Here is a 25,140-nt window from a genome sequence, read left to right on the forward strand (position 1 = left end):
GACGAAAATGATGACAAACATTAGCCGGCAAAAGGTGTTTCATTGCCATATGTAGCAAGAAATTTTTTTTTTGTTGCCATAGACCTTGTTAATGTGCTACAAGTTTTGACCTCATACTGGGGATAGACAACACATAAAATGATATCCATCCACTTGCAAAAGATAAAAAATGTAATCCACCAGCTAAGATGTAACGGATTAAATTGCAATCCCACCTGTTGGGATGTAACAAATTAAAAAATTTATCACACCCACAAGGGGTACGAAATATGTTCCCATCCCAGCAATAAAGGATACAAAAGGTTGCAAAAATAAAGCTGATATATCATGTATTCGATACTAAAACTAGTCAGGAGAGAGCGTGGTTTCTTGCATCCTTTTTCAAGGATAAGAGACCACCCTTGTAAACAAGGCTTACTTGAATTGAATGCTGACTCAATTGGGGTGAATTACAGAAGTTCATTACAAATATTTGCAGTTGGATCATTTGATAATAGAATAGATTTAACATTCATAACTAAGGAGAATGATGGCAATAATTCAAAATCATTGAATTTTTGGGACATTACAAACAGGTTTTGTGAAATCTTGACAGTTTGAGAGCCCAAAAGAAATGTTTAGAAGTTATTTTTAAAAACAATGTAATATTCCCATTAAAAAAAAGGTGTAATATCGTAACTAAACCTTCAATCTATAAAAAAACTTCAAGAACAATCAATTCTGAATACAGCATTGTTATACATGTCAATTTAGATTAAGTGCAAGTACTTTAAAGGGAAAAAAAATATATTAAGAAATCCTCCCCAAAAATATTATTCTTGTACTAGTCATTAAATTTTCTCTCAGCTGCCCCACTGCAGAAGCAGCCATGAATCATTATGGATACCTCCCACCCGCTTCTTCTCTAAAATTTGGTGAGCAAGCTCTCAATGTCTTCGTCATATGGAAAAATTGGACAGTGATAGTGATTAGATCAACAGAACTATGCTCAACTTGTAGTCACCTTCTTCCGGACAATCCTCTTTCTCCGTGCCTTGGGAGCCGCTGGTTCCCCATCAGCAACAGAGTCAACAGTCCCCTGTTTGATGCCAAGGAGCCCAAGCCCAGAAACTATGGCATTCTTTGATATAAACCATTTTGAAGATGGCCTATTAACATCCTCAGAGGGTCTGCTGTAAACCTTCAAGAGACTATCTAATTGAACCAGTGAATCTGCCTCTACGCCTAACCATGCCAGCCTTGATCTCTCTCCTAATGGAACATTCAAAATCCTGCATACAATGATTACTAACAAAGTTAAACTGCTCAAGCTCTGATGAAAGTATCCAAAGGCAGGGACAATTATTTTAGGTACTTAAAGTTTGGACACCAATACCAATCAAACAAATAAGCTTTCATAATCTATGGTTACAGATTTCAATATAATCAATATGTGGATGCATATTAACAAGTTCTGACAAAGATTGCAAACCTATCACTTACAGAAGGAATTTATCAAGGAAGAAACCTAAATAAATAATCTGGCATCATATGTAAATGGGTCCTTTGACATAGAAGCATGGAGACACAGAATGCTAATGCCACCAGGTGGAATTCTCAGAGCATATGAGGCAAACATAAAATATATACTGACAGACTGACAAGAATATAAACCCAACAGAATAGCACATATTTTGTTCTAAATAAATAAATAAATAAAAGAATAGAATAGAATAGAATAGAATAGAATAGAGTAAGAAGCTCTTTCCTAGAAATGAATAAGCTATTAGCAAAAGCTAAAATAATGAAAGAGAAGCCACTACAGTTAGAAGACTATACAACTAAGTGAACATATTGAGTATATCAACAATGGAGAAAATCCCCAACAATATCATATCAATTTTATAAATTAGAATGAGAGAGAGGTTTGAAAACATCCCTTCCTTTAGCATGGGAAAATGCAAAAACTACGTAAGTCAGTAATGTGAACCAGCACTATTGTCAGGTTTACATGAATGACTTGGTAGAGAAGAAACGGACCTCAAAGCTGTGCTAAAAAACAATGCCACTCCAATAACATCAAAGTGGCTGATCATTGCTCTATCAAATCCACTTAACAACTGATATCTGAGGTTTGCATAGAGACCGAGGAATGCACCATAACCAAGTGCATTGGTACTCACATTTGGAATTGTCACAGATAACCTGCCCAACAATTAAAAAGTATACTTCAAAATCTTTTTTTGTTGCAATGTGTTACAAACTACACCAAATTGATGAAAATAACCTACGTCAATTAATTTAATTCCGTTTCTAATCGGTTATCCAAAAAAAAGAAAAAAAAAAAGACTTCGTTTGTTTACTTTTGGTTCCGAGGCACATTTGGGAGAATTACTTTTGTAACCCTTGGAGTCTACTTTAATTACCAAATATAAATGGGTCAAATTAATCTAGCACCAAGGCGTTATCCAAAAACATTAACAATATTTAAAAATAAATAAATAAATAACAATCACATGGCAGTATCAAGGGAGTCAATATCGTACCGGAGGCTGTACCAGTTTGGCCAGTGGTATGATATATTTCGGATACCGATCAATACCGGTGTACCGTTTTAGGTTTACCACTATTTTTTATATTTATAAATATATATGTGTGTGTGTGTGTATTATAATAAATATAAAAGTTTACTATAAAACATTTCCTCAATTCAAAACTAATTATTCATGGATTTAGACTTTAGTATTAATTAAAAAAAATACAATATAAAAAATAGAAAGCTTAAAAGTTACCATTGCATACTAAGAAAACAAATAATACTAATAAGTTAATGCAAATAAGTTACCATTCTGTCTTAATAAAAATTCAAAAATTACAAAACTTAAAAATAAAAATAAAAATAAAAACTTTTTTCTGCTGGTACCGGTCGGTATTACCTGAAATTGGCCAGTATGGCCGGTACATAGTTGATATGGCCGGTATTTAAACCGGTACGAAACGTTGATGTTTCGATACCGGTATACATACCAATACAGTACATACCGGCCAGTACGGCTGGTACCGATATGGTATTGACTACCTTGGGTAGTATTGTAGTTATCAATTGAAGTTTTTTTTTTCTTTTTTTTTTTTTTTTGAGAAATAGTTATCAATTGAAATTGAGTTTGAATTTTGTATTATAAAGCTCAAAACATATAAGTAAGCCAACAATGTCTTGATTTATTATTTATTTTTTAAAAATAAAGTTTTTAACAAATGGGCCAAATCACGAGTTAGTCTGGTCAGGTTACGATTTCATGCGTTTTTGCTTCTGTTTAAAAAATTTAGGTTCGAATCAGGTCCAATTTTGCCATTTCTAACAAAAAGGATTCCATGTTCTTTGAATTGGGTCTTCATCTTCATCCTCTTTCTTTACTTTAAATTATGACATCTGGTGCCCTAACGAGACCTCCTTAATTAATATCTATTGCTTAATTTTATGTCTATTTTGACTTTAAATTTGGTTTGTGGTCTCTGCAGTCTGCACTCTTTTCTTCATGCCAAAAAAGGAAAAAGAAAAACTAAACTCCAAAAGAATGCTCTTTTGGTTTGCATTTTCTGCTAAGTATATATATGTGCATCATTGAGACATCGTTTGTGAACCTAACGATCAATTTACTCATTTGGAGGTTGAGCTAGCTAAATTTTTAGGCATGTGAGTTAGTTGCTGGTATGATTCATGAAAAATTCAATTTTCAACACAAAGCTTCCTTGCAAATTTCGTACGTGACGTGCAACTGAAGGAAATGAAACACGGTATGCTAAAGTAAAAGATAATTGTTATGAGGATCAGACCTCTCCTACCTGGAATAATCTCTCCAATGCAAACTGCCTTTGTTCCAGGGAGGAAAGGGCTAGACAACATGATCATAGCTCAAGAGATTATCCACACTATGAGTGGTAAAAAGGGCAGAATGGGTTTCATGGTTCTAAAAATTGACCTTGAAAAGGCTTATGACAAGTTGGAGTGGAGTTTCATATGTGACACTCTTATACTATTTAATATCCCTAAGTATCTTGTGGATGTGATAATGAGTTGTGTCTCTTCTTCAAGTATAGCAGTGTTGCTAAATGGTGGAGCTTTGGAGAAATTTCAGCCATCTAGAAGGATTAGACAAGGAGACCTTTTGTCCCCATACATATTCATCATGTGCATGGAGGTGCTTGGATATATGATTAAAAACAAATATGATTCTAATCTTTGGGATCCAATAAGAGCATCAAGGGGGGGTTTGGCCTTCTCCCACCGCTTCTTTGCCGATGACTTAGTTCTATTTGGGAAAGTAGATATGAAAAACTGTCAGAATATAAAGGATGCTCTAGATTTATTCTGTGAACTTTCGAGGCCGAGGGTGAGTAGTAGTAAGTCTTGTGTTTATTTCTCTCCAAATGTGAATAGTAGTGATAGAGAAGACCTGTGCACCTATTTAGGGTTGCACTGTACCCCAAACCTTGGGAAATACTTAGGGTTTCCTCTAAAGCACTCGGGTTATTCTAATAGAGACTTTAACTTTGTGTTGGAAAGAGTCCAAGGCAGGTTGGAAGGCCCACTTCTTATCCTTTGTAGGAAGGGTGGTTCTTACTCAATCCGTGCTAGCCTCAATACCTGCTTATGTGATGCAAGGTGTCATGCTCCCTGGGAAAATTATAGATGCATTAGACAAAACCAGCAAAAATTTCATTTGGGGCTCATCGGTGGAGAAAAGGAAGCTGCACACTGTGAGTTAGGAAAAAATCACTAAGCCTAAAAAAGGAGGAGGCCTAGGAGTCACTGCGGCAAGGCCATAAAACGTAGCTCTGCTTGCTAAGCTTAACTGGCGTATGCATGTGGAAAAAGACCAAATTTGGGCTAAGGTGTTGAGGAGTAAATACACAAACCCCAAGCGGCATTGCTGCCGTACCTGGTCTACCATTAAGAAAGGGCAAGATGTCTTCAACAAAGGATCGAAATGGATAGTAGGAGGAAACAACAACTTAAATGTTTTCATGACAAATGGCTATCGTATGGGCCTCTTAGGAATATTATTATAGGACCTCTCAACAGAGGTGAAGATCAACTGCAGGTGAAAGATATGATCCTAGATGGAAGGTGGGATTTGCAAAAAATTTCCTTTGATTTACCAAGTGCCATGGTGAGGACAATTGGAGCTATACCAATACCAATGTCCCCTTTCACTCTTGATTGTATCAGCTGGGCTTATTCACCCTCACAAAACTTTGATGGTAAGAGTGCTTATAGAATTGCTAAAGGGGAAAGGGGAGAAGCTGACTTTTTTGAAGGGAAATGGATATGGAAGGAGGATACCTTACCAAAAATCCAGTGCTTTATATGGAAATGTTATCTCCATAGCCTCCCAGTCAAAGAGTTGCTGGTTGCAAGGGGCATTGCTGAAAATGGGGTATGTGAATACTGTGGACTGGGTAGTGAATCAATTCTCCATGTCTTGAGAGATTGCATCTTTGCAAAAAACTTCTGGACCAACTTGAACAACACCCTTTGTGATGAGGACTTCTTTAACTTCGGGCTATGTGGCTGGTTGAAGCGTAATCTAAAGGACTCTAAGGACCTTGCAGTTGGGCAAATTCCATGGGAAGTTCAGTTTGCTTTTGGTATATGGAGCTTATGGACCCATAGGAATAAAAGAGTTTTTAAGCATGATGAACCAAACTTCAGATTGGCTAGAGAGACTCATAATCTAGCCACAAACTTTTTCTATTGTGCTGGGCGGACTAGGCAGCGTGCAGCAAAGGTACAAACTAGTGTGAGATGGAATAAACCTGAGATGAATTGGTATAAGTTGAATACAGATGGCTCTTTTGTTGGGAATCCAGGGAAGGCTGGGGGAGGAGGTCTAATCCGAAACCATGAAGGTGGCTGGGTTAAAGGCTTCTCTCGAGCTATAGGTTTTTCTTTGAGTGTGGATACGGAGTTATGGGCCTTACAAGATGGATTGCGGATCTGTTGTGCAATGGGGATGCAGGCAGTGGAGATTGAGATTGATGCAAAAACTGTGGCTGATTGGGTGGTGGGAAGTACTAGTATTAACACTGCTCACTCTGTGCTCATTTCGGACTGCAAGTACCTTATGGAGCAGTTGCCTAGAGTTAAGCTCAAACACTGCTTTAGGGAGGCAAACCAGTGTGCAGACTTTTTGGCGAAGAAGGGAGCTGCTCAAGAACAAGACTTTAGGATTTATGATGATCCCCCAATGGACATGTCTATGCTTTTGTATTATGACTCTATTGGCATGTATTTTGAGAGGCTCTGCCTCAACTCTAATATTTAATCTAAGCTGAAGCTTTTGTTTACCAAAAAAAAAAAAAGATACATTGAATGAAGTGAAAGTACACCATGCCAAAGTAAATTCACATTGAATGAAAGCTTCTTGGATCTGTGAATATAACTAAGAAGGTATTCTATAATAAGGACAATTCAAGAAAATTAATTGAAGTATCCTATTCCCTCCTTAGTTTCAACATTTGTCCTTGATCTGATATTTTATCTATCTTTATCTTCAAAAGAAGAGACTATTGAGCAACTTCTAGACTGGGGTCAAATGAGAACAACAACTACTAATCTACTACTACTTCAAGACTAAGGTCAAGGAAATACACGCAACTTCTTGACTAGGGGCAATGAGTTAGTCAAGATTTGCAAAATCTATCGCAATAAATGTTTTATGGATTTGATACTAACTCATGTTTTATTTAGAATTTGATACTAACTCATTATCATGCTTATGATTTTTCATAATTTTAAATATGAATTAACTACCAGTATATTTGTTATATCATTAAAATAAAGAAACAAAAATTACCGATTCATAATTACTAACCATCAAAGTAAGAGATTAATTTAAATACATTAAATTTAAATATTTAATTTGATTATTTTAAACAAATTGACAAAATAAATCAATCTAAAAGCACTACAATAATAGCAATATAACTATGAAGTTGTATACATGCCACATTGTCTTGATTGCTTTTAAAACATAGCTAGAACTCAACATTTTTTTTAATCTATTTTTAAAAGTATTTTAAATTTAGGTTTATAGCAAAATCCTAGAGTTTGAAATTGAAAAGTTAGAGATGGAGGAGTAAAAAAGATGTGAATTTCCCTTTCCAAAAAAAAAAAAAAAAAAAAGATGTGGATTTAAAATTAAGAGATACTACTAATATATATATATATATATATAAAGAAGAAAAGAACTAGAACTGAAACCACTATTTCCTCTGGCTCCGGATATTAGTTTTCTCGTTGCCATTCACTGGCTGGTCAAAAAGCAAGGTAAAACACGAAGCTTCCTTGCAAATTTCGTACGTGACCCGCAACTGAAGTGAATGAAACACGGAATGCTTAAGTAAAAGATACGTGATTCTCCCAAAAAAAAAAGAAAAAAAGAAAAGATGCGTTGAATGAAGCTTCTTGGAAATTTCCTTCATACACGAATCCCCAATCTTCACTCTGCTCCTCAAAAACTATGCACACTCTGGTGGGGAATAGAAGGATTGAAAATTTGCACCCTTTCTTTTATAATTTTTTTTTTTACTAAATATATTGTAGAAAATAAAAGGTAATAAAAAAAAGTCTTTTCTTTTTTCCTAAAATTTTGCTAATTTTTTTTTTTAAAAAAAGCAAAAAATCTAGCTCTTTTGATCGGTTTTCGATTGATAGTTGATCAATGGAGCATTCTTTTATGTGAATTTAAAATATTAGGTTCATGGCATTGATTGAATTGTTGTCAATTGGTTGAATATAGCTGAACAAAAAGAGCAAAAAATTAAATTAAAAAAATTCATAAAATACGTAGATACCAAGTACGATAACAAAAAACTAAAAAAAAGAGGGTGTAGAATTTTCTGTTGTATTTTGAAATTAATATTATGTTTAAAGGAAGAAAAAAGAAGAAAAAAAAAATATAAGGGGAAAGATAAGAATAAAAAAAATCTTGGTAACAAGTTTTCTGTTAGGTACGGAATTAAGACATCGCAAGAGATATCACAACTACTAAGTCTCAACTCAAGGAAGGAGATAAGGAGTTAAATTTAAATGCAATAGCAGGTGAGGATAAATATAAGTGTCAGTAGAGATTAAGAATAAAAGATTAGATTGTATTATCTTTCAATTTGAATTTAAAATGTAACTGATAGTAGTTTGTTACTAGCAGAATTATAACAAAAAACAGTCTCTTTCTCTCATGTTCAAGAGGATTAGTCACCTCTGAATCTAACTAAAATTCTATGGTTCATATATAACAATTTTAATGGATTATGGGTTTACTTTTTGGCTATGTAAAAGGGGTTTGGAGTTGGAGTGGGAGTCTGGTATGGTGGTAAAAAGGATTTGAAACCATGAGGGTAATTCTGCAAATAAAAAATTTACTAAAATGATTCAATTTTTTTTTTTTTTTTTGAATAGTTGAACCTAAGACAGTGAAGATGTATATCATATTTTTCACCTCTTCCCCTGCTATATAATGAGTAATTGAACCTAAGGTAGTATATCTGCAGCATTAAATTCCCCTATCAATGCTTCTGTTTCTGCCATTGCATTGCTCTTCACCGAACTTAATCACAAATTTACTGATACCTCATGTAATACTTTTTGACATGGTCGCATATAACTCCGAATCCACAAACTCTTTTATTTGTACCGTTGCACACAAACTCTCCAATTTTTTACTTTAAAATCTCCACTCAAAGGTTTTAAATCAGCAATTGTGATTAATGTATGACATCTTTTCTATATGTATATATGATAATACTGTCTCTAGGCCAAGACCTCAATAAAGTTTTATTCTTCTATAATAATATTAGATAAATAATACTAAGCTCATATTCTTCTTCAACAACTAGGAGAAGATGCCAAAAGCCTTGTAACTGAATTGACACATCCCCATGTACAAAGTACTTGTAAGTCTAGAAGGAAAGAGTTTGAGCAGTGGGGTTAGCAGCATATTGTAATTATTTCTCAAAAACAAAAAACTAAGAGAAGATAATAATAAAAACAATAATAATTATGTTTATGTGATGCACAGATTAACAAAAATTTATGTGCAAATTAAAAAAAAAAATTACTTCAATAATATAATTAAAACTGAACAATGGAGTATATAATAATAATAATAAAAAAAATAATAATAAAAAAGAATATCGTGTAAGACCAAGGTTTTAGTAAAACAAAAACTATAATATTTTATTATTATTTAAATAAATAATGATACTTTTTTTTTCTCTTTAAATTTTTGGCATACAGTTTTAATTTGAGAAATTTTAAAAAATCTCATTAAACTTAGGTAATGGATGTACTTAGAAGCAGGGCCGGCTCAACATAACAAAAATTTATGTGCAAATTAAAAAAAAAAATTACTTCAATAATATAATTAAAACTGAACAATGGAGTATATAATAATAATAATAAAAAAAATAATAATAAAAAAGAATATCGTGTAAGACCAAGGTTTTAGTAAAACAAAAACTATAATATTTTATTATTATTTAAATAAATAATGATACTTTTTTTTTCTCTTTAAATTTTTGGCATACAGTTTTAATTTGAGAAATTTTAAAAAATCTCATTAAACTTAGGTAATGGATGTACTTAGAAGCAGGGCCGGCTCAACAATTTTGGAGGCCTTAGGCGAAAATTTTAAGTAGATTCTTTTTTTAACTTTAAAGTCTAAATTTGTACAAATAAAAATTAATTTATTATTTGGTTCAATAAATTAGTATTACTATAATACAAATAAGTTGATACAATATACATCAAATAATTAATTGATGTGATAATTTATAATAATTGATAAAGTAAAAGTCTGCATTAAAAAAAGTGATAACTTATTAATTAGTATGGGGTCGTGTGGGGGCCAACTTAGTTTAGGCCTTGTGATGTGTTGGGGCTCGTGGACAAGACTGCACAGTGCTAAATGCATTGTACAGTCTTATCCTATCAAGTTATGTGCACTGTTGTTGTGCAGTATACTGGATTTTAAGATACAATGTGGCTTTTTTAATGCATTTTATTGACCAATAAAAATACCTAAAATATATTTTTTTGTAATTAAAATATATAGATAAATATATTATATATATAATTTTTTTTTTTTTTACAAGTGGAGACCTTTTTTTATTTGGGGGCTTTAAGCAATTGTATCAAATGCTTATATGGTTCAGCCGGCCCTGCTTAGAAGAAATTATTATGTTAATTATTTTAATATATTTATAACATATCTAAGACGGTGTGGGAGACTTGGAAAGCACAACATAAGACGCGTAATACTTATTTTAAGTTTGACCGGAGTCACTGTCTCGTAAGTTTCTAGGCAAGTGGGAAACAACTGTAAACACTAAACGCTCTTATCACGCTCTGTCATCCTCACACGTTCTCTCATTCTCAAATTTGAGAACTCAGACTCTCTCTCTTGGAAAAGCACATAAAACACTCCAATGACTCTACTTTATAATGTATATGTAAAAGTCTAAACACTGGTGAGTTCCTTTTTCGGCTCATCCGTCTTTCCTGTTTCCTTTCCATACTCATTTTCTATCCAAAAAAATCTTAACATTTTACTTTTCATAGCAAGAGCTCAAAATCAAGAAGACCAACAAAATTAGTGGGGTAAATTTTGGCAAAAATCTTTTGAAATCTTTGTTAATTTCTCTCCCTGTTTCATTTAATTTACCATTGGAATATTTTCAAACATTAATATGATAAATTAATTTCCATAATTTTCAATTTTTTCGTCCACAAAATCTGATTCCAGATTTCACTCTATTAATTTGTCTTGCTTGATTCAAGGCAGGTCATGGGTTTTTTGCTTCCTATTATATTTCTAATACCTGTTGCTTGATTCAAGGCTGGTCATTTTTTTTTTCCCTATTATTTTTGTAGTTGATATCGTTCAAATTGTTGGCTTTCTTATTAGTAATAATGGCAATAATTCCATTTGGGTATGAAAAATCATTTCCATTTCCATATTAGATTATGCAGATCTGGTATAAACCTTTTTTCCACTTGGATCTGAATATATTTTTGGGAATATTGTTGCTCTTTGACTTCGCAATTTGCATGATTAGTGGAGATGCAAGTTTTGATTCTAGTAACACGATATCCGACCGATACCTGACCGTTAAGTTCAAAACAAAAACTATAATATTTTATTATTATTTAAATAAATAATGATACTTTTTTTTCTTTAAATTTTTGGCATACAGTTTTAATTTGAGAAATTTAAAAAAATCTCATTAAACTTGGATAATGGATGTACTTAGAGGAAATTATTATGTTAATTATTTTAATATATTTATAACATATCTAAGACGGTGTGGGAGACTTGGAAAGCACAACATAAGACGCGCAATACTTATTTTAAGTTTGACCGGAGTCACTGTCTCGTAAGTTTCTAGGCAAGTGGGAAACAACTGTAAACGCTAAACACTCTTATCACGCTCTGTCATCCTCACGCGTTCTCTCATTCTCAAATTTGAGAACTCAGACTCTCTCTCTTGGAAAGGCACACAAAACACTCCAATGACTCTACTTTATAATGTATATGTAAAAGTCTAAACACTGGTAAGTTCCTTTTTCGGTTCATCCGTCTTTCCTGTTTCCTTTCCATACTCATTTTCTTTTTTTTTTTTAGAAACCAGCCCACAAGTGAGGACCGAAATTTATTCATGAATGAAACTGAGATCATGGTTGTAAACATCCACAATGTCAGGAGGGACTTCCTCCATCCATACTAACAAAGGATTACAAAATGATCTCCGTGCTAAGCGGTGAGCAACACAATTACCCAAACGCTTAATGTGGTGAAAAGAAATGCTGCAGAAGGAGCGAGACAAAACATGGATGTCTTTTAATATGTGACCCAGGTCCGAGGCAAGGAGAGTTTGCTCCCTGATTGCGTTGATAATAATTTCAGAATTGCCTTCAATCATTACTCGCTCAAAACCAAGTTCTTTAGCAAATAATAGGGCCCTACGTGCTGCTATAACTTCCACTGTCTCTACCGAAGTAGGCAGGGGAATCTCTTGTGAAAGGGCAGCCAAAACCAATCCAGCCGAGTCCCGAACAACCAAGCCAAGGCCAGCTGAAGATTGGGTCGAGAATAAAGCGCCGTCGAAGTTAACTTTCACCAAACCAGGCGGGGGAGGTTTCCACCGAACCGAGCGAGCTAAGTGCAACTGGGGTCTTTGAGTGCTAAGTGCATTAACTCCAAAAAGGATGTATTGGGCGAAGTAGCATCCTTGAGGATAGCGAACTGTGGGAGCCAGACCGAGTCAAGTTTTTTGCACGACCATAATGCATGGGTTATGGTCTCTGGTTCAAGAGAACAGTTGGGGCAGGTGCCATCAATGAGGAGCTTTCTACGCACTAGGTTCGCCTTTGAAGGGAGGGACTCGCAGCAAGCACGCCAGAGGAGAGTGCGAATGCGATTTGGGACATGGAGCTTCCAGATTTGCTTCCACACATCCCTGTTTCCAGAAAGGTCGGAGGCACCCGGCGTCTCAATATCATCAACCTCACGAAGCAGCTTGTATCCAGATTTGATTGAGTAAGTCCCACTGTTGGTTTTTGGCCAAAACAACCAATCCGGAGAGTCCGCAAGACTCAAAGGGATAGCATTAACCATTTTTGCCTCAAAAGGGAGGAAGATAACATCAACTAGGCTCCGTTTCCAGCAGTGCAGCTCATGGTCAATTAAGTCCGCCACCAACATGTTCGGGTCATGACCAAGGGTGGGAGATAGAACTTTACCCGAGCCCACACCAGGCAGCCAATGGTCCTTGAACACCTTAATAGACCGACCGTTACCAACCCGCCACTTCACACCCAAAAGGATGGTGTCTCTGCCCTTAAGGATGCTTTTCCAAGCAAAGGACCCCCGGTTGTTCTGAGCCTCAAAGATTGAGCTGTGAGGGAAGAATTATTCCTTAAAAAATCTATAAAACAGAGAGTCTTGATTGGTGGTTAGCCTCCACACTTGTTTTGCCAGTAAGGCATCATTAAACCCAATGCCACCTTCTAGCTTCGACCGACATAGCGAGTGCCATTTCACCCAATGCACCTTGCGCCGGCCACCCCTTTGGCCCCACCAAAATTTGCGAATCATAACCTCAATATCATGACAGAGAGTAGAGGGAAGTTTAAAGCAGCTCATCGCGAAAGACGGAAGGGCTTGGATAACAGCTTTAATGAGGATTTCCCGGCCGGCCTGGGAAAGGAGCTTTTCCTTCCAACCCTTCAATTTGGACCATAATTTTCAAAATCAAGAAGACCAACAAAATTAGTGGGGTAAATTTTGGCAAAAATCTTTTGAAATATTTGCTAATTTCTCTTCCTATTTCATTTAATTTACCATTGGAACATTTTCAAACATTAATATGATAAATTAATTTCCATTATTTTCAATTTTTTCGTCCACAAAATCTGATTCTAGATTTCACTCTATTAATTTGTCTTTCTTGATTCAAGGCAGGTCATGGGTTTTTTGTTTCCTATTATATTTCTAATACCTGTTGCTTGTTTCAAGGCTGGTCATTTTTTTTTTCCTATTATTTTTGTAGTTGATATCGTTCAAATTGTTGGCTTTCTTATTAGTAATAATGGCAATAATTCCATTTGGGTATGAAAAATCATTTCCATTTCCATATTAGATTATGCATATCTGGTATAAACCTTTTTTCCACTTGGATCTGAATATATTTTTGGGAATATTGTTGCTCTTTGACTTCGCAATTTGCATGATTAGTGGAGATGCAAGTTTTGATTCTAGTAACACGATATCCGACCGATACCTGACCGTTAAGTTCGGGTCGAGTTGTATTCGGTTTACAAGGTTCTATCGGTCGACAATGGGTGGGATGATTCTCAACCTGAATGATTCGGATCGAGTGGCAGGTGCACTCCAAACCCGATCCGCCCAACCCGTGGATAGCCCTACACAGTATACTCCACAATGGGGATGGATCGCCACCACGTCAACGGGTGGATAGAAAAAGAGAAAAAATGTATGGAATCAGAATTTTTTGGTTTAGGGGCCAATTTGTGTCTCTAATTTATTAGTATATGCAAACTTTTATATACATAGACAAATACATATGATGGGATAACAAAAAATTACATCTATGGTTCGTCCAGAGCAGTCGTCCATAATAACCAGTTAGCCAAACGACCAGGCAATCTCTGATTCATCCAGATATGTCGTCCCTGAGTATTTACCAATTGAATAAACCCCATAATCAAGTCAAAAGAATCGTCCATGTGCAAAGCGCATGGACGACCACACAACGGCATGATAAAGAGTCGTCCATAGGCATTGCACATGGACGACCACACAACACTTAGCAAATTCTAGAGCGGTTAATCAACCAGTGTTCATCGCCGCCAATTTCTCCCAAATATATAACTTCCAGCAGTGGTTGTAATTTCTATAGCAGTTGAGGACGTTACGTCCGGATTCCACAAATCTGGGGGAAGTTATTGAACCAATAACCGCCCTCAAAGCTCCCCATATAAAGACCAGTTTGAACCGAACAAAGGTATGAGATTCTGAAATTTTTACTCTCAATACAATTAGAACTTCATTCGAGAGAAGATACTAACTTAGTCATCGGAAGGTCTTCGGCCGGTCCACCCCAGTCTCCTTTGATACTTTGTTTATTTTTCAGGCCTTCGCTACCACCTTCAGCCCATCAAAGCCGAGTTGTCTAGCCTACTGATTTTGTTCATCATCAGTTGGCGCCGTCTGTGGGAAGAAAACTTCGAGTTTGGCAGTTTCTTTCTTCAACAAAAGGCTGTATGGTTCGGACTAGATCAAGGGCCACTAGCCCAGGCCATCAAGAGAGTAGGGATGCTTCCAGCCATCCCCACCGAGATCACCAATCAGCGCCTGTCATGCAGTCGCCTTCCATCCAACATATGCAATCCATGGTAGCCGCTATGGCGGAGTTAACTCGCCAGAATCAAGAGTTGACTAAGGAGATAGAGAGGCAGCGCCGTGAAGGACATGTTGAAAGACAATCCTAGAGTCAAGAAGATAGAGAGGGATATGCTGAGCCTGAGACCCAATCAAGAGGCACCACTTCGCGTAGGGTGCCACATTTGGAGAAGGAAATGGATCAGATGAGGAAGGTTATGGACGAGATGAAGGAGAACATGAGAAGGGCAAATCCCGTAAAGGATTTGGTTCACCGAACAGATTCTCCTTTCACGGCTTCCATCAATGGGCATCCCTTGCCACCGAAGTTCAAAATGCCTTCCCTGGATTCGTATGATGGAGCGCGTGATCCATTTGATCATATCACTACTTTCAAGACCACCATGCATCTCCAAGGGGTTCCAAACGAGATTATGTGCTGAGCCTTCCCTACCACCCTTAAAGGACCAGCACGAGTGTGGTTCAGCAAAATACCCCCGAATTCTGTAAGTTCTTTTGAGGAGTTAAGTAAGTTATTTGTTAATAATTTCATTGGGAGGCAGAGACATAAACGTTCCTCATCCAATTTGCTGACCATAGAGCAAGGAGAGAATGAAAGTTTGCGTTCATTCATCACGCGCTTCAACAGGGAAGCCCTGACAGTAGATGAGGTGGATGACAAGCTACTATTGGCAGCCTTCCATAATGAGGTTAACTCGGATTTGTTTATTCACAAGCTGTATGAAAAAGAGCCCCAGTCCATGGCTGAACTCGTTCATTCAGCCCAAAACTTTATGAACGAGGAAGACGCAATCATAGCTAAGAAGAGAGAGAGCTGAGAGAATGGAAGTCAACCCCACGCGTCACTCTGAACAAGGGCCTCGTCTAAAGAAAGGACGAACGGAAGAGAAAAAGGATCGAGACAGAGATAACAGGAAGGTAGGCCCATCAGCAAGGAATCAGAATTACACACCCTTGAATGCCCCACTCAATCAGGTGCTCATGCAAATCAAGGATGATCCTTCCTTGAAGTGGCCAGAGAAGATGAAAGGAGATCCTAACAAACGCAATAAGAATAAATATTGTCGCTTCCATAGAGATCATGGGCATGACATGGACGAGTGTTATGACTTGGACGAGTGTTATGACTTGAAGCAGCAGATTGAGAATCTCATTAGACAAGGAAAGTTGAGACATTTAGTTGGAAGGGATCATAAAGATAAAAAATGGAAAGCAAAGATGGAAGAGTCATAACGGCCCCCACTCGGAGAGATAAGGATTATCATTGGCGGGACTTTGATAGGACAATCTTCCAAGGCAAAGAAGACGTATCTCAAAGCAGTGCAAAATATCCAACTCTCTAGACGACCCCCATGGACGAGAGAAACAGACGAGCCAACCATCTCTTTTACAGACGAAGAAGCTGAGAGGATCCATCATCCACATGACGATGCAATCGTCATTGCCCTACTCATTACAGATTATACCACCAAGAGGGTGTTGGTGGATAATGGAAACTCGGCAGATATATTGTATTATCCCGCCTTCCAACAAATGAGGCTTGGACGAGATCAACTTTGTCCATCATGCTCACCACTGATAGGATTTGGTGGAATGAAAGTGCAGCCCGTCGGCACCATTACATTGCCTGTAGTAGTGGGGTCATATCCACAGCAGACAACTAAGGAAGTGAATTTTCTCATAGTGGATTGTTCATCCTCATACAATGCTATCATTGGAAGACCAACCTTAAACAGTTGGAAGGCAGTAACATCTACCTACCATCTATCAGTCAAGTTCCCTACGAAGTGCGGGATTGGGCAAGTACAAGGAGATCAGTTGGCAGCCAGAGAGTGTTATCTAGCCATGTTGGATGTGGACGAGCAGATGCGGATTATGAGAATAGAAGAAAGAAGAATTGTTGAAGAACCGACTGAAGTGTTGGAAGTTGTTTTATTACAAGAAAATGATCCTGAGAAGTTCACTAGAATTGGAACAAGTATGAAGAAGAAGGCGAAAGAAGATCTCGTCCAGTTTCTAAAGAAGAATGCCGATGTTTTTGCATGGAGTCATGACGACATGCCTGGCATTGATCCAAGTGTAATCACTCATCGACTGAACGTGTCCCCCTCTTTTTAGCCTATTCGTCAAAAGAAGAGGGTGTTTGCCCCTGAACGAGAGAAGGCTATCAAGGAAGAGGTTCAAAAACTAACCACAGCACAGTTCATCCGAGAAGTCTATTACCCGGATTGGTTGGCAAATGTAGTGATGGTGAAGAAGGAAAATGGCAAGTGGAGGATGTGCATAGACTTCACTGACTTGAACAAGGCTTGCCCTAAGGATAGTTATCCTTTGCCACGAATTGATCAACTAGTTGATTCTACAGCTGGCCATCAATTGTTGAGCTTCATGGACGCCTTCTCAGGATATAATCAGATAAAGATGGATGAGGCAGACCAAGAAAAGACATCTTTTATTATCAGTCAAGGTTTGTTTTGTTACAAGGTGATGCCCTTCGGTCTAAAGAACACGGGGGCAACTTATCAAAGGTTGGTGAATCACATGTTTCGTCTGCAGATAGGACGGAATGTGGAGGTGTACGTGGATGACATGCTTGTGAAGAGCTTAGACGAGGGAATCCACTTGGATGATCTTCAGGAAACCTTTGAAACACTTAGGCGATACAAGATGAAGCTGAACCCAAGTAAATGTGCATTCGGAGTATCGTCAGGAAAGTTTCTAGGATTCATGGTTTCAAAAAGAGGAATTGAGGCAAATCCAGACAAGATCAAAGCCATATTGAACATGGAACCACCGAAGAACATCAAGGAAATCCAATCCCTGACTGGACGAGTTGCAGCTCTGAATAGGTTCGTCTCAAAAGCCACTGACAAGTGTTTACCCTTTTTTAAAATTCTCAGGAAGGCGTTTGAATAGACGGACGAGTGTCAGAAGGCCTTCCAGGACCTGAAGCACTATCTTACCACGACACCATTGCTAAGTCCGTCCGTGCTAGGAGAAGAACTATATCTATACTTAGCAGTATCCCCACATGCCGTAAGTTCAGCGTTGATCAGGGAGGAAGAAAAGGTGCAGAAGGAAGGTACTCACTGATAGAGAAGTTAGCCTTCACACTAATAACGGCTTCTAGGAAGTTAAGACACTACTTCCAAGGTCATGTTATCAATGTCATGACTTATCATCCACTCAAGAAGGCAATGAACAAACTTGAAGCTGCAGGGCGACTAATTCAATGGGCAGTTGAGCTCAGTGAGTTTGACATTCGGTACCAACCGAGGAATGTAATAAAAGCTCAATCCCTGGCAGATTTCATTGCAGAATTCACTCCAAGTTATGAGAACTTGGATGAAAAGAAGACAATAAGAAATGGGTCGTCCATGTAGATGGATCGTTTACACTGTATGCAGGAGGTATAAGAGTTGTTTTGCAATCACCAGAAGGAGATAAACTGGAGCACAAAGTTTGATTGCAGTACCAAACGACTAATAATGAAGCAGAGTATGAAACCCTTCTTAAGGGGTTGGAATTGGCTAAATCGGTGGAAGCAGATTCAATACTTGTCTTAGGAGACTCTCAGTTGGTCATAGGCCAAGTAAATGGGACATGTGAAGCTAAGGAAGATAGAATGAAGAGATATTTGAAGAAAGTATTACGCCTTGTAAAGAAATTCAGGGAAACTAATTTTGTTCAAATCCCAAGGGAAGAGAACATGGAAGCGGACACTCTAGCGAAGGAAGCCTCTGCTAATGAAGTAATGGACAAGTTTGATAAAATACGATACATGCCAAGCATAGACCTCCCAGAAATATTGCAAATAGAAGATAAGGAGAATTGGATGACCCCGATAGTATCATACCTGAAGGACGGAAGGCTTCTAAAAGGGAAGGACGAAGCCAGAAAGCTCAGAGTTAGATCGACCAGATACATCCTCATGGACGAAGTGCTCTACAAAAGAGATTTTTCACAACCATACCTAAGGTGTTTAGCCCCAGGCAAGGCGAATTACGTACTGAGAGAAGTTCATGAAGGAGCGTGTGGTAACCATTCAGGAGTCAGATCACTCGTCCACAAGGTCATCCGTGCAGGGTACTATTGGCCAACCATCCAAGCTAACGCTAAGGCGTATGTTAAGGTATGTGATCAATGCCAACGTTTCAGCAATATTCCTAGGCAACCATCAAAATACCTTACCCCAATGATGGCCCCTTGGCTTTTTGCACAGTGGGGTTTGGATATTTTAGGCCCCTTCCCAACTAGAACCAGACAGATGAAGTTTTTGGTAGTGGGGATAGATTATTTCACTAAATGGGTGGAAGCTGAACCCTTAGTGAAAATCACACAGCAAAATGTCAAAAATTTTGTTTGGAAGAGCATTGTGTGCAGATTTGGAGTACTAAGGGTGTTAGTATTTGGCAATGGACAACAGTTTGATAACACACCCTTTAGAGAATTTTGTGAGCAACTCAAAATCAAGAATCACTACTTCTCACCCTCCCACCCACAGGCCAATGGACAAGCAGAAGTAGCAAATCGATTCTTGTTAAAAATTATCAAGACTCGGCTTGAAAGGGCAAAGGGAGTATGGCCAGATGAATTACCTGGTGTTTTATGGGCTTACAGAACAACAGCAAGGACCCCTACCGGGGAAACTCCTTTCAAACTAGCATATGGCAGTGAAGCAGTCATACCTACGGAAGTGCACATAGCCAGCCACAGGGTGATAAAGTATCAAGATGAAGAAAACAAAGAACAGATTCGTCTTAATCTCGATCTTATAGACGAGGTAAGGATGGACGCGGAGCAAAGAGTAGCAAGGTACAAAAACCTCATGGCAAGGCAGCACGACTCCATGGTGAAACCTAGGCGCTTCAACATTGGGGATCTCGTCCTGAAGAAGGTTTCTTTGGCCACCAAAAATTCGGCCCACGAAAAATTGGGACCAAATTGGGAAGGACCTTATAGGGTAATCAACTGCAAGAGGCAGGGATCCTACTATTTGGAAGCACTGGATGGAAGGAAGTTGGAACACCCTTGGAATGTTGAACACCTGAGAAGGTACTACCAATAAAGGGTGATCATGAATGAACATTGCTGCAGGACGAATGCCATGGACGATCCGAAGCATGAAGTATTATTTTATGGTGTTTGCTTATTACTACTATTGTGTTTTAAGTGTATGTATTTTGTGTTGCTCATGGACGAAATTATGTTTAAGTATTCTTAGTTTCCTAGAAAGCACTAGCTCTCAAACATGTGCAATGGTTGTGGATGAATGATTACATAGTATGGATTTCCAAGTATATATATGACGTATTTCTAAGTATATGTATGACTGCATGGGAATCCTTAATTTTATATGATTCAAGACGATCCACGGAAGGCGAAAGGCCAAAGACGAATAAACTCCTTGGACGCAAGGATGTACCGTCTATATGCTTTCCTTCAAATAAGGATAAAGTAAGAAAAATAAAACCTAAGGTATGTCCGTCCAAACTCAGGACCGGATAAAACCCATGGAATCTTCGTCTAGCTCAAGACGAGATAAAACTCCAGATATACTCATCCAAGTTCAAAACCGAAGAAATTGAGATTTCATTGTCCAAACCATGGACGAATATATATATATATATATAAAATAAAAAAATAAATAAAATAAATAAAAAAAAAACACTAAAAAAAAAAACACTTAGTCCATGGACGAACCTAAAGGGCTAAATAATTCATCGCATGGACGAGAATTCGCTGAGAATACTATCGTCAAAGACAAATAAATAATCGTCTCTAGTTTGATTAAATGACTGAACTAGCAAAAGACGATATTCATAGACGATATTCATAGACGAATTAGAGGTGTTTTAAGGGTGGTTCATTTTCACCCCAACTTTGTGATGAAAGAACTTCGTCCATAAGTCCAAGCCAAAGTGAAATGTTTTTCCTAACAGCATGGACAATACTTATAAGGTATGTTCATAAATCCTTAAAACATATTCAGAAATGATAGAAATGAGGGAAATGAAAATCATTCGTTCATTCATTCATGAAATATCTAAGGGTAGACCACCACAGTCCAAAAACCCTTGAAAGTAATGAGTAGTTGTTCATAAAAGCTCGTCCATAAACTTGGACGAGACAATTGTTCTTGAATAAATTAAAAAAAAAAAAAAAAAAAAGGGTAAAGTAAAAGCCCAAAACAACGGGCATCTCCAACAAAGATAAAGCATAAATTTTCTTATAAGAAAATGAAGTCATTTAGGCTCGTCCTGAGTAACTTCAGTGTTAGCATCGTCCATAATATTTACGTCCTCGGAACTCGTCTGCAGCAATGAACTCTCTGTGGCAAGGGGAAGCTTGAAGGAATCAAAGTTTAAGTCAGGATAAGCTTCTTTGGCATCAGCACGGAAGTTCTCATAACCAGCAGCATAGTGGCTATCTAGACGATTCTTGTACTCGTCAGACTTCTTGAAGGCTGAAATGACTTCCTCACGTGCTTTCTCTAAGGACGAAGTGAATCCTGAAACTTCTTCCTCCAAGTAAGCAACACGAGTGTCCTTCTCAACACCGTCTGCTTTGAGCTCTTCCACCTCTTCCTTTAACTTCGTCTCACTTGCTAGCAAACGGTTAACTTCATCTGTCAGCCTGATCACCTCCCCCTTTTTCAACAAAACTTCATTGCACAGCTCCTTAGCCTTCTCTTTCGTCGTCTTGACCTCCTCAGCAAGTTCCTTGGCCTGACATGTCACTGTATAAAACTTTGACATAGTCAGTGCATGGACGAAGGGAAGTTAGAAATTCTATAAGAAATTCTATAAATAAATAAAAAAACTTATTAAAAGCACACAAGGACGAATAAGAGATTACCTTAAAAAGGTCATGGATGCCAGAACGTTCAAATTCCTTCACTGACATATTGTAACATTCGTTAACTTCATTGTCAGTGACGATTCCTTTGAACGTCCTCCATGCATAGCCCTTGTCCAACACCAAGTTAGAGGGACGATCAGCTGACTCTGACGGATGAGGCTTGCAAGCAGTCTTAGATGGAGGGGGAGTAGGATCAGTTTGAACAGGATGAATTATCTGGACGGGCTCCACGTTGGTAGGAGGGTCATCTAGATTCACCGTCGGAGGAGTAAATTTGGGGACCTTGGGAAGACAAGTCTGAGTGGTCTTTTGTTTTTTGGAGCCTCGACGACTAGGAAGGTCGTCCAGGTCCACAGCACTTGAAATCTTCTTAGACTTTCTCTTCCCAGCCTGGACGGCAGTCTTCTTGACGACAGGAGGCACGGAAGCATCCTCATCCCCATTGGTTACTGTTTTTTCTTTATTTTCTCTCATTGTAATTATTCCTATGACGAGGAAAATCAGTTTAAAAAAAAAAAAAAAAAAAAAGAAAGAAAGAATAGAAAGGAGTAAAGAGGGATAGACGACACTTACTTCGTCGAGTGGTTTCCTCGTGACCTAAATTCTCGGTGGTAGGTTCTGGGCCAAGTCCCCACTTGGCTAGACTACTAAAAGTAACTAGGTTATGGAAGGTTCTCCCAGGGAAGGCACGTACTTCGTCGATCCGATCCAAGTAAAATTTGTCCAAACGTGGACAAGCAACAGCTACATCAAGAAAAAATGGGGTTAGACGACCAAGAGTTGAAATTTTTTTTAAGAAAAATGAAATAAAAATGGAAGGAAACATACCCTCAGGACGAAGGCAACCTAGAGGGCCAGTAAAAGGTGGAAAGGGGGCACTACCCACATCAGCTGGGTCCCCAGCCCAATTTCCAAAAATAATGAAAAATTCCTTTTTCCATAGCCTGTCAGACGAGCTATGGCCCTTAATTAAACTATAATACGATCCCCTAGATGAGAACTGGTAGAAACCAGCAGACTTCTTTATCTCTGAGGGCTTGTAACAGTAAAGGAATTCGTCCACTGTGATAGGACAATTCCCTTCCAACGCCTCACACCATAGCACTTGAATGGCAACTATCATCCTCCATCCATTAGTGTTGAGCTGGTTAGGTCCAATACCCAACCTATGGAGAAGAGCTCTACAAAAAGAATTCAGGGGGAACCTAAGACCTGCTAAAAGATACGAAGTATAAACTCCTAAACCAGAAGAAGGAGAACAACACCACTCTCTTTCCCTGGCAGACGAGGGTTAAATTCAGCAGGAATCTGATATCTATCTACAAGAGTTTTCAACTTTGGGGCGTCTAAAGTGGACGTTATCTCAGGAGCACAACTATATATGACGTTCTCTTCTTCACCCTCGTCTTGGGAAACGCTAGGTGGCTCCCTAGACGAGCTAGCCCCGGATCCAGATGCCATCCTACGTTGCATTTCCTGGAATTCCTCAAGAGGAGTGCCAGGAACCCCAGACGAGTATTGCTCGTCCGAGGAACTGCTATAGCTTGTACTTCCCTCACGACTCTCATAGCTTCCAGAGGAAGCGTCCTGATACTCATCTATTTCCCTATCCATACTACTAGACGAAGACATGCTTAAAATAAAGATTGAGAGACAAAAAAAAACCTAAGGAAGGAAGAAGAAATACCTGAGGACTAGGATGAAGAGCTAGACGAGACACTTGGACGAGATGGCAGAAGGGAGATTGTGAGAAAGGTGAAGGGCAGGAAAGAGAATGTACCTATTTATAGGGCCCAGAAGCAGGTCAACGAAGTGACATCAACCAATGAAACCATGACACGTGGCTGTCGCTTTGAAAAACGCAATGGGCACAAAGGGTCAAACAGTGAAACCATGACACGTGTCTGTCGCTTTGAAAAACGCAATGGGCACGAAGGGTCAACCAGTGAGATCATGACACGTGGCTGTAAAAAGAAAATTAAATCCTCATAATATCCTTGGACGACACCATGGATAAGGGGGCAACTGATGGGATAACAAAAAATTACATCTATGGTTCGTCCAGAGCAGTCGTCCATAATGACCAGTTAGCCAAACGACCAGGCAATCTCTGATTCGTCCAGATATGTCGTCCCTGAGTATTTACCAATTGAATAAACCCCATAATCAAGTCAAAAGAATCGTCCATGTGCAAAGCGCATGGACGACCACACAACGGCATGATAAAGAGTCGTCCATGGGCATTGCACATGGACCACCACATAACACTTAGCAAATTCTAGAGCGGTTAATCAACCAGTGTTCATCGCCGCCAATTTCTCCCAAATATGTAACTTCCAGCAGCGGTTGTAATTTCTATAGCAGTTGAGGACGTTACGTCCGGATTCCACAAATCTGGGAGAAGTTATTGAACCAATAACCGCCCCCAAAGCTCCCTATATAAAGACCGGTTTAAACCAAACAAAGGTATGAGATTTTGAAATTTTTACTCTCAATACAGTTAGAACTCCATTCGAGAGAAGATACTAGCTTAGGCTTCGGAGGGTTTTCGGCCGGTCCACCCCGGTCTCCTTTGATACTTTGTTTATTTTTCAGGCCTTCGCTACCACCTTCAGCCCATCGAAGCCGAGTTGTCCAACCTACTAATTTTGTTCATCATCAACATACATATGGAAAGATACACAGAAATGAGTATCTTTTATATTAGAATCCTTAAAATTAAATATTTTATAGAATTAAATTCATTTTTCATCTTTTTTTACTGTGAAATCCTTACCATTTTTATTTTCAATATTAGTTACCGAATTGTCTACTTGTGTGAGTAAAAAATTTTCAATTGAACTATTGAAGTGCTTAAAGAAACTATCCAAAATTTTAAAAGATATGTAAACAAATTTTACAATAAAAAATGATTTTGAGAAACAATATATTCTCTCTAACTAATAGACAAATTAGACAATTTTTTAAAAAACATTATTAGACGAAGGGGCCAAAATTCCATTTTTGGGGCTAACTATTAAAATATTAAATTTTTCTATACTGTATAAAGAATACAGTGTGACAAAGACTTCACCATCTTCAATAACTTTTTGACCTTTTAGTTTGAACCGAGTTCAGTTTCCGCTGAAGATTTATATAGTTTTCCAACAAAGTTTGCACTTATGAAACACATTTTAAGTTGTCGGCTGGCTTGAAATTATAAACATAATTTTAACTTTTATTTACATTTTTTTTAAACCTCATTTTTTATTACTTTTTTCAAACACAAGTAAATGACTTTAAGCTGGATATTCCTCATCTAGCTTAACTTTTATCA

General features: G+C 37.9%; 1 protein-coding gene across 1 annotated transcript; it reads right to left on the reverse strand.

Moving 5' to 3' along the window:
• Nucleotides 1-661: 661 nt before the first annotated feature.
• Nucleotides 662-5,786, reverse strand: LOC111991831 (uncharacterized). Its single transcript, XM_024023640.2, has 3 exons — nucleotides 5,329-5,786; nucleotides 2,020-2,184; nucleotides 662-1,271 (listed from the first exon to the last, which is right to left on the reverse strand). Exons 1-3 carry the CDS (start codon nucleotides 5,364-5,366, stop codon nucleotides 989-991), a joined length of 486 nt encoding a protein of 161 aa, XP_023879408.1. The 5' UTR covers nucleotides 5,367-5,786; the 3' UTR covers nucleotides 662-988.
• Between the last annotated feature and the right edge of the window lie 19,354 nt (nucleotides 5,787-25,140).

The sequence above is a fragment of the Quercus suber genome, unplaced genomic scaffold, assembly GCF_002906115.3.
Source record: "Quercus suber isolate HL8 unplaced genomic scaffold, Cork oak 2.0 scaffold_85, whole genome shotgun sequence".
Taxonomy (NCBI): Eukaryota; Viridiplantae; Streptophyta; class Magnoliopsida; order Fagales; family Fagaceae; genus Quercus; species Quercus suber.